The 10,000-nt window shown below is 40.7% G+C and overlaps 1 protein-coding gene across 2 annotated transcripts in view; it reads left to right on the top strand.

The window, feature by feature from the left end:
- Positions 1-1,870: 1,870 nt before the first annotated feature.
- The window catches only part of scfd1 (sec1 family domain containing 1), a gene marked incomplete at its 5' end in the record, with an annotated part of 27,547 nt that continues 19,417 nt past the window's right edge, over positions 1,871-10,000 (top strand). For both annotated transcript variants that reach the window (XM_035673461.1, XM_035673462.1), the window contains 6 exon segments: positions 1,871-2,010; positions 2,838-2,928; positions 3,954-4,027; positions 4,941-5,022; positions 5,577-5,673; positions 5,799-5,869. In XM_035673461.1, coding sequence (XP_035529354.1) covers positions 1,871-2,010; positions 2,838-2,928; positions 3,954-4,027; positions 4,941-5,022; positions 5,577-5,673; positions 5,799-5,869 — 555 coding nt within the window.

The raw sequence follows: 10,000 nt of genomic DNA, 5'->3' as shown, positions 1-10,000 counted from the left end.
CAAGACTCACCATGAGAAGAATTACCAGTTTAAACTACACTTCCAGATTGATTCAGAAGAGAACAACATATACTACACCCAGCGAGTCAGACACAAACACCACCCAAGAGAGACACAAAACTAATCTCGAGAAGCACACAGATGACTACACATGATGGAGATACACAATAAAACTCAACCCAGAGAGAGACACAAAGCTCACCCAGAGAGACTCAAATCACGAGAGAGAACAAACCACCCAGAGTGACGAAGAAGCAGAAGAACTGTCCACGATTGTGCCATGATGGCCAGTCTGTCCTGGATTCCGCTCTTGTGATGCTTCAGCGAGACCAGCAAAAGTGTGTTGAGTGGGTGTGTGAGAGGGTTTGAGTTAGGTGGGTGGGTGGAGAGAGAGGGGTGGGTGGGGTTGTTGGAGAAGAGTGTGGGGTTGGGGTGGGGAGGGGTGGGTTGATTTTATAAAATCAGAAATTGGGAGTGAAGGGATTGCTCGCGTTAGAGTGTTGAGTGATATTGCCTGGGGGGTTGAAGAGTGAGATGGTATAATTTTCTATTTATTGGTGTGGTTGTGTCGGGTGGTGGAGGTTGTTGGGTTTGTTATGGGGAAGAGTCTGGAGTTGAGGAAATTTTTTTCTTTTCATGGCGCGGATGCGAGTAGAGGGATTTGTGTGTGCGGTAAGGGAGTTCTGGGGTGTCACCCACTGGGTTGGTTGGGTGTGGTGGAGGTTGATTGGGGGGGAAGCTCATTCCTTCTCTTTTTGTGAGTAGATTGCAGTAAAGAAACAGTAGAGCGCAGTAAAGTACAGCATTCTGACCAAGGTATTGAAAAATAAGTTCTAAATTACCACAAAATAATTTTTATAATTTCTGGTCCGACATTTCTTGACACTCGTGTACCGTATATATATTTGAGTACATACAGTCGAAGTATTGTCCGGCCCAGTTTATGGGTCTCACTCCTCTTCCTCCTGATGAAGTGCAGTTGTTTTTGGATTTGTTTAGAATGGACTGTCAGCACCTTGAACCAGGTCAGAAACAGACGTACCACTGCACCAGAGTCAAGAAAACATCACTGCAAAACAAGTTGATTTGTTTTTAAAACGGGTGAAATAATGTCTTTAATGTTTTAGATTTTTTTTAACGTCTTTTAAAAAAGGCCTCTGTTTGGTCGGTCTTCCAGATCCAGAATCCAGACTCTGATCTGGTTTCTGTTGTGGCAATGGCGGTCCAGATGGCAGCACCGCCGCTTGCTGGCTGCACACTCTCCCTCTCTTTCCTATAAACATGTCAGGGTCTGAACACAGTCGTCTACCACCCAGCAGGAGACGGGATCCCAACTCTAAATCTCCCCTCTCATCCCTCTGCTGTTCCCATGGCAACAGCGATATTATGATCTGCTGTTGGTTTCTGCGTCGGGGGCGAGGATCTGTTCCTCTGTCAGGATTCACTGCAGTCTAATTGGTAGTGATGTGCTGTAGGACGGGCTGGATTTCATCCCAGATATCTTTAACACAGCAGTGCTGGTCCTGGATCGGGTTTTATATTCATTAAGTGTCTCAGAATCATTTCTGGGATTTTAAGCCACTCAGAACTTAAGGTAGATGATGATGTCTTTGTTTTTTCTTGGTGGTTTCACTTTGGATTCAGCACATTCAAGAGTTGATTTAGATCATTTAACACAGGAAAAACAATTAATAAAACAGAAAATGGCATCAGTTGTGGGTTTATGACGAGCTACTTACAGGTACTGGCAGAAATGTGCGCTACGACCTGCCAAAACAACCAATGAAGCCACCGCTGAGGAACGTCAAAAATCAGCCGACAATGGGGGGAACAAATCTTAATGTGTGTGCTTCTTCTCTGCGTCCACCAGGACTTCCAGCTGAACAGGGTGGCAATGGAGGAGGGGGCGGGGGCGGAGCCGTCTCCCGCCGGCGCCAGACCAAAAAAGAAGAACAGAAAGACCTACGACCTCACTGCTGCCGACAGGTTCTGGCAGAAACACAAGGGCAGGTCAGTTCTTCTAGAGGAAGAGTCGAAATAATGGATATACATCAGTATTCATTCTGCCAATAGCAGTATTTTATCTAGTTCAAGCAGGGTTCCCACACTTCTGGAGAACCTGTATATTTAGAGACTAGTTTTCCAGTCATGGAAACACCTGGAAATTGATCAAAACAATCAAATATCCTTTAAATAATTCACTGGAGTCAAATCACTGGAGGCACTGCAGAAAAAGAGATTCTCCTTGCTGGTTGTTCTGACACTTCAGAATCATTACAACAAAAGTTAACAGGCCGCTCTTCAAATATAGAGATTTAAATAATAAGATATTAAATAAATAATGAATATCATAAACCTTTGACGACTAGTCTATTATTGTCGTTATCTAATGACTGATTAGTTGACTAGGAAAATCTTTAGTGTAAAGTGTAAATAATAGGCCTACTGATAAATTATATGATGCTGTCCTGCATTGTCAAGAAAATGGCATGGAAAGGTCCTGGAAAATGATTAGTTAAAAAGAGTGGGAACCCTGATTATACATGCACCCTTCTACTGACACACATAACACATAAGAGAGTATACTCATTGCTACCACTGTTATTGGAATTTCTGGCTATATTCAAAAGACACATTGCCAGAATTACAGGCATTAAATTTAATTAATAACATCATAAGTACATCTATATACTGATGATATGTTATTGTACGTGACAAACCCTCCCTTCGGTTTCCAAATCCAACTGGAATGCTGTTCTCCAAGCTGATTTAGAAGTCTAAAATGAGAAGCTCAGTCATTGGTTAGAAGTTGAGTGTACAGTGTTTGTGTGTTACAGTCCGTTCCCAGAGGTGGCGGAGTCGGTCCAGGAGGAGTTGGATACTTACAGAGCCCAGGAGGACGAAGTCAAACGCCTGAAGAGCATCATGGTGAGACACAACATGGTCAATTAGCCAGACTTCAAGTCCAAGGCATTCAAAATCACATCTTAAGACACTGCGTACTTCATACTCTAGTCAATATGTACTGTATACTAAATTGGTCACAAAGTCATATTCAGAGGCGTTTCCAAGTCCTGTTAGAGTCTGCGAAGTCGCATCCAAACCTCCAAAATAATGTTCCAACTCACTGAGATCAGGAAGTTGTATTCAAATCACTCTGTTCATATCCAAGTTACCAAAGTCGTATCCACATATCCAAGACAGGTTACGACCAAGTCTTAAGGTCTTAAGTTCTCTAAATTATCTAATTGTATCCACTTATCTCAGATAATGTCCAATTTTCTGAGGTCATATTTAAGTTCAAGATGAGTGACTGGGTCCTACCACAGGGCAGGAATTATACCACAGTCTAACAGCCAGTGTCGTGGATGCCCCTCTCTGAGCCCCTTCCAAAATGAACTACCCTGAGGCCAGTTTGGTATTGCCCTGTTTTGAACTGGACATCAACTTTAGCATCAAATTTCTCCCACAAATATATTTATAACAAGAGACGTTCTGAAAGCTAACGCTGTTAGCATCTTCGCTGTAATGTTAACAGAGGGGCAGTTTGGTTCCTTCAGTCAGACAATAGTGGACAATAGGTTGTGGGTGTGCAGAGGTGGAGGAAGTATTCAGATCCATTAAGTAAAAGTACTAATACCAACCCCACTGTGAAAATAAAAATACTGCGTTCTGAACCTTTCTGAGTTGAAAGTATTATAGTAACATTTACCTAAAGAAATCATATAATGTACAAATGTAAATAGTATAATGTGTAATGTTTGTGGAGTTATTTTTGTATATGCATATACTCCTGGGTAGTTTTGGCCTTGGTAACTCAATACATTTGTATTATTCAAAGGCCAAAGTGCACTAAAATGACATCCTGCTACCTCAGTTTACAGTCCAACTGAGTTGATCACAGTCCAGTACATTACAGTGGTTCATCTTTATCGTTGATTGTCTGTCTGCAGGGTTTAGAGGGAGAGGATGAAGGAGCCATCAGCATGCTGTCAGACAACACCGCCAAGCTCACCTCTGCTGTCAGGTACTTTCACTTACCTTCACCAGCAGCTTCTAACTACATATGCTGCCTACAATGTTAAACAAACTGCAATAGTTCAGTTATTAGGGGTGAGGTGGACTTTTTTGCGAGTATCATCAGAGTAAAATGTGTTAATATAAAATATGTATTTATATAGAGAATAGATAAAAACGTCTCATTCTAACAAACACACCACAATTCTTATTTTCAGGTGATTATACATGAATGAAAACACACCTATAAATGTTATAATCCATTTCTGACAATAGATCCCCATCACTGTTACAGACTGGACCTTTAACATTTAAGTATTTGTTACAGCACTGGTACCAGGAAGCGGACTCACAAATGTAGTATAACTTAGTCAAACATATTTTCCATGCATGCTGATAAAAATAAAATCTACCTTTTCCAAAGAACTGTCACCTTTAAAATCACTCAGCCCCTAAAACTAGGTCACCTGGTTGATTCACGGGCTGGCAGGACAAGTTCTGTTCCCCCCTCGGTGAATATCTGCGGTCGGCTGTGAGCAGGTTTCTCAGGATCTTCTAAAGAAATAATTTCCATGATCTTCGGAGGAGCCAGGGAACATCTGATTAGATTTTTGGTTGTGATCAGGCTCTGGGATTTCCACCAGTCTGTAACCATTAAACATGAAAACCAAAACAACCTGTTGGTCAGAGTCAAGTATTTAATCAAACTGTAAAGTATAATGGACAGGGATGTTGATTTTGGGTGAAACAGCCAGTTGGAGAGTTGTTCAGTGTGACAGCCTTTCAGTACAGTAATTATTATCTGTTCCAGCAGATTAAAATGTCACATGCTGCAGTGTTGAAGTGTCTGAAGCGTTAATGTCAGTTAATGAGGAGCAGATTGAGGTGGTTTCCTTTGTTTTACTCTTGTGTGTCGCCTGCAGCTCTCTGCCTGAGCTGCTGGAGAAGAAAAGACTGATCGACTTGCACACCAACGTCGCCACGGCCGTCCTCGACCACATCAAGGTACACCGCTGTCCAATCCAGTGAAATCACTGTGTGCCACTATCAGTAAAACTAATCAAAATACATTGTCATGGTAACGAGAGCATTAAGATTTTCAATTTGTGTGATCAGTTTCTAGTTATGTTTCATTTTATTTGGTTTCAAACAGTCCTTACTCTAGCGTTGGTATCTGACACCCAAATATCAAATAAAAAATCTGAATAACTTAATTTATCCGTTAGGGTCTTAATTTGTGCAAAGGCATCAGTAGATGCACAACACATAACCAGACTGACAACAAACAAAGCGTAAACAACAAATTATTAACAGCCCAAATTTATTTCTCCATCAAACCCAAATTTGACCAACATTTGGTGCTTGGTGGTGTTAATTTTTTCTGTTCTCCCTATTGAGCAAATTATTGTTTGTGTTCTGTTTGTTCTCTTTTGTTTGGGTCCTGATATCCTGATTATATTATGACATAAAGTGTCAGTAGTGTCGGTACCCTGTAGTGGTTCGGTCCCTGTAGTGTCCGTACCGTTAGTATTCTAACTTGATGCTGTTTGTGTTGTCAGAGTCGTAAACTGGATGTTTACTTTGAGTATGAAGAGAAACTGATGAGCAAGTCGACTTTAGACAAATCACTGCTGGACATCATCAGCGACCCAGATGGTACACACACACCATACACAACCACCACACACACACACACACACACACACACTGTGATATTACAAAATAAGAGCCAGACTGAGACCAGACAAACTAAATTGTGTGTGAATGTTTGTGTTTCTCAGCCGGCACCCCAGAAGACAAAATGAGACTTTTCCTCATCTACTACATCGCTGCTCTGCAGGCTCCGTCAGAGGTAACACACACTGACTGATAATTATATACAATAACAACAACAACATTCATACACCAACATGAAAAACAAAATGAAAGATTTGACACATGGTAGAATTAAACTGAGAAAAGTAAGGCTATTTAAACAACAATAAATGGGTCAACTCACAACTTTTAATGCAGTTAAGTATAGAAAGATTAAAGCTATCAACAGATTATTCTTTTAAAACCGTTTCATGTCTTTTCTCTAAAATTTTAGATACAATTTATCACAGAAAATGTACAGTCCATCTTGAGCAGGACATGGAAAGAATGATAAAGGGTTAAAGCAGCTTTTATTTTCAAAGCGTAGCAGTGGGTTTGAAATTACAGCTTCAGCATTTTTAGCTTTTTCTTCATGGGAGAGCTGCGATGGAAGAACCCCAAGACCTTCAACAGGTCTTAAGGAGGAATATTGATTCACACATGCACTCAATATATCAAATTTCTGGAAGGTTGTGTCCTGAAGTCGTTTTTTTATTTCTTGTCTTTAATTCTTTGCGGCAGAATTAGATCCCCGAGGTACTGAAACCCAGATCTCAAGATTACAAAACTACCAAACAATGAGAGCCACGTTTAAGATTCTGCAGTTGTTTTGTTTATGTAAAACGGCTCCAGAGCGCTTCATAAGAAAGATTTTAAGGTACTTCTCATACAGAACAATTTCACATTTTAACATTTCAGCCTTTATCCACTCTCCAGCTACCGTCACATTGTAATGACTGTTGTATTCAGTGGTGAAAGAAGGTTCATCTTACAATCTTGAAGAAGTACTCTTACTTTAAAGGTCCAGTGTGTGCGATTTAGTGGCATCTAGTGGTGAAGTTGCAGATTGAAGCCAACAGTGGCCACAAAACCTGCAGAAAACGCTAACACCCCTATGTGAAGCCAGTGTTCGGTTTGTCCATTCTTGTCCCACGTAGTAAAAGAACTGCAGGTGTTTTATAAGTATCATGCAGACCTAACAATGATTCCTTTGACAACAACGTAAGTGTAACTAATAAAATCCATGAGTGTGTCCGCTTCTTTCTGCCTATTTCCAAATATTTTCCATTTTAAGGAAGGCATTTTCATTTCAAATCCACGTCATTGACACTCCAAAAACTCGCCAAAATCGGAGAGTATCCAAACCGCTGCTCTGTTGATGCGGACAGGCCGCCTCCAGAAGTGTGTTATTGGATCTTGTCATCACATTTTACAGAGACGGCTAACCAGTGTGAGTCACCAAACCACCCCTGCGCCGACTTAACCAAAACCGGCACCACCTGGCTCTTACAACTCAGCTGTTCTCTTAAAGTTAAGACCACATCAACGAAGGACCTTCAGATCAAGTCAACTTGCTAACCCGACACAGCGAGAACACAAATAAGTCACTTTAGGCAATGTTAGCAAAAGTTAGCTTTCTAATGATTGATGTAGATTACCTAGTTAGTTAGCTAGTCTATCACTAACATAGACTAGCTATTGACTGTTTTAACCATCTTCAAAATGTGGTTGTCTTTTCAACATTGAGCGTAGCACATAGCACATCTAAGTACAGGAATACAGTTTTCCAGCCCACAAAGACGCACAGGTTGTCCGATTGGTGATTTACAGGACCAGATAATTCTCCAGTGCAGCCTTAATATCTCAAGCACCGTACTGGTGATGTTGCATGCCTTTAGCACATCAAAAGCTTCCTTTCCTAAAAACAGATGATTTGATCATCTGTTTTTAGATCAATTTCAGCCTCCCAGGCAGCCATTTATTTCACTTCATTTCTATGCAAATTAACTTTAAAAACTTTGTGAACATTCCTTGGCGGTGTGTTCAAGGACACTCACACATCCAGTAATTTAAAGTTGGCAGCTGAAAACTGTCGTCCAGTTGGTCAAACCAACCTGATGCGGTTAAAGGAACCACTTAAATGCAGTAATTTCTTGCATTAAAACAGATGAATCTGTTTTTCAAACAGTCTGTGCTTGCACCTTGCACTGCCCACAAGCCCTGCAGTCAGAAAGCTGTGAGACAAGTAGAATCAAAGAGTTAGCAGCGGGAGATAATTACTGTGTTCTGGGATGTATTAGAAGTAGTTTGAGAGCAGGGATGATTCAGCGGTGTGACGGTGACGTGAGGGTTGCGGTTCAGTTTGTTGTCCTCGCTGTGGTTCAGTTCTGTCAAAATAAAACCTCACACTGAAGGAGAAAACTGACTCTGGGGGGAACTCTGCGGTTCAGTGTTTACTTCCAAGAACAAAGGAAGGGACACTGGGGAAAGTAGAAGATTTGAGGAGACAGGAAAATGAAAAACACAGCATGACAATGCTCCTCATTCTTCTCCGGAGTTAAGAGACTGTTCGCACCGTCACAGAGGGACAAGCATACCTTAAATGGCAAATTATTTCTGTAGTCTTGTACATTTAATCTTAAAGAAGCATTATGTAAGATTTGGTATTGTGGTAAATATGGACAGCTGTATATTTGATTACATTACTTATGATCAGAAACTAGCGACTTGCTAACATCAAGCAAGTGCAACAACACAATACATAGCAAGTAGCTTATATTACTGACTAATCCATCAGCAAGAAGGCCAGCTCGCCTTCTGTTTGCAGACTTTCATTTCACATTTATTCTTGTCCAGGGGCATCTCTCTCCTCTTCTGTTCTTAGCTTCCTCTTTCAGCATCCTCTTAGCTCTCTGAGCTTCTGACATTAGCTCTATCCATAGAAGTTGCTGAACCTGGTTGCACTGACCACATGCCCGGCTCCGGTTCTGGCACAACCAGCGCATTCCTGAAATCTTCCTCTTCCCGGCCGTCCAAAGCATTAAAATGATACTGACGCTGTTAATTTAAGGTATAAAATGTACATAATGTTGCTATGAAAACACAGCTTGAGACCAACTATCAGTGTTGATGGGGGGCAGTTGGATTTTGTGTCACTTTGAAAAGCTCTGGTCCAAAACAAACACATCAGTCCTTCTTTGCAGAAGTGATAACAAAACTAATAGCGTTGGGTCTCAAATTTTGGCTTCAGGACTTTATTGTAGTGGTGTTGGTCTTAAATGCATCGGCATTGACCAGGTTTGGCTCTCCAGCAGCTACATTTAATTAATTCCAGAGCTGGTACTTTTTACGTGAGCACATTGTGTTTTCTTTCAACTATCATACACACAAACAAAGTGTGTTTACAGAGAGGTAATGAGAGAAAGAATGAGACATTACGCTACAATAAACTACGTCTATGATTTCAGGAACAGCTGTAACTTTAGGCTACTGCTGGTCATCCATCAGTGAGAGTTAGCGGAGAATCTGCCAGGTCTTTACTGATTATGTAAGACGACATAGAGGCGACCAACTCAGCAAAACCACTCTGCTCTTAGTTAGCATGAGACAAAACTCTTTTTAATATCTTGAATTTCCGCCCCTATGTTTGACAGATAAAGGGTGGTAATTTGTCTCTTTACAGATAACAGAAGCTTGAATTCCACTCGGTCATAATTTACTATAATAAGTTAAAGTAATAACGGTAGTACAAATAAATCTGAATATCAGTTGAAACTTCTTCAACAGATATGGCAGCGTAACCACTTGTTGTCCATCTGTGTGATCACTGTGTTCCAAACTTTCATATTTATGGCCAAATACACCGCTTCTGTTTGACATAAAAGATATTTTAACATAATATGACTTTTAAAGTATGATTTTTTTTGGCCTTTTATGCCTTTATTTAACAGAGATAGCTGGAGAGAGACAGNNGCAAAGGGCCGCAGGTCAGACTCGAACCTGGGCCTCGAATCCTTAATTACAGAAACAGTTGATCAGTCAAACCTTTTCAGGTTGAATTAAGAATGAGGGCATTGTTGGCTACTAAGCTATTTCCTTATAGAGACAAAATAAGACCTAAATGGCCACAAACCATCTGCACAGGTTGTTGTATGTCGACATATAACAACATGAAATAACAACTCTTAAATCAACATATTTCTTTGGTCGACATATTTAACGTTTGGCTACCAAAGGTCCTGTGTGAACTGAAAATTACATCAGATACCCACCAGGGCCAAGGCATTTTGAGTTCAGAGCCTGATATCAAATCAGTTTTTTGCGTTTTGACAGCCAAAGAACCGGCTCT

The sequence above is a fragment of the Morone saxatilis genome, unplaced genomic scaffold (assembly GCF_004916995.1).
Source record: "Morone saxatilis isolate NCDOM2014 unplaced genomic scaffold, NCSU_SB_2.0 Contig3, whole genome shotgun sequence".
Lineage (NCBI taxonomy): Eukaryota > Metazoa > Chordata > Actinopteri > Moronidae > Morone > Morone saxatilis.
The sequence above is the reverse complement of the archived record's forward strand: the minus strand, read 5'-3'. Positions and strand labels throughout refer to the sequence as shown.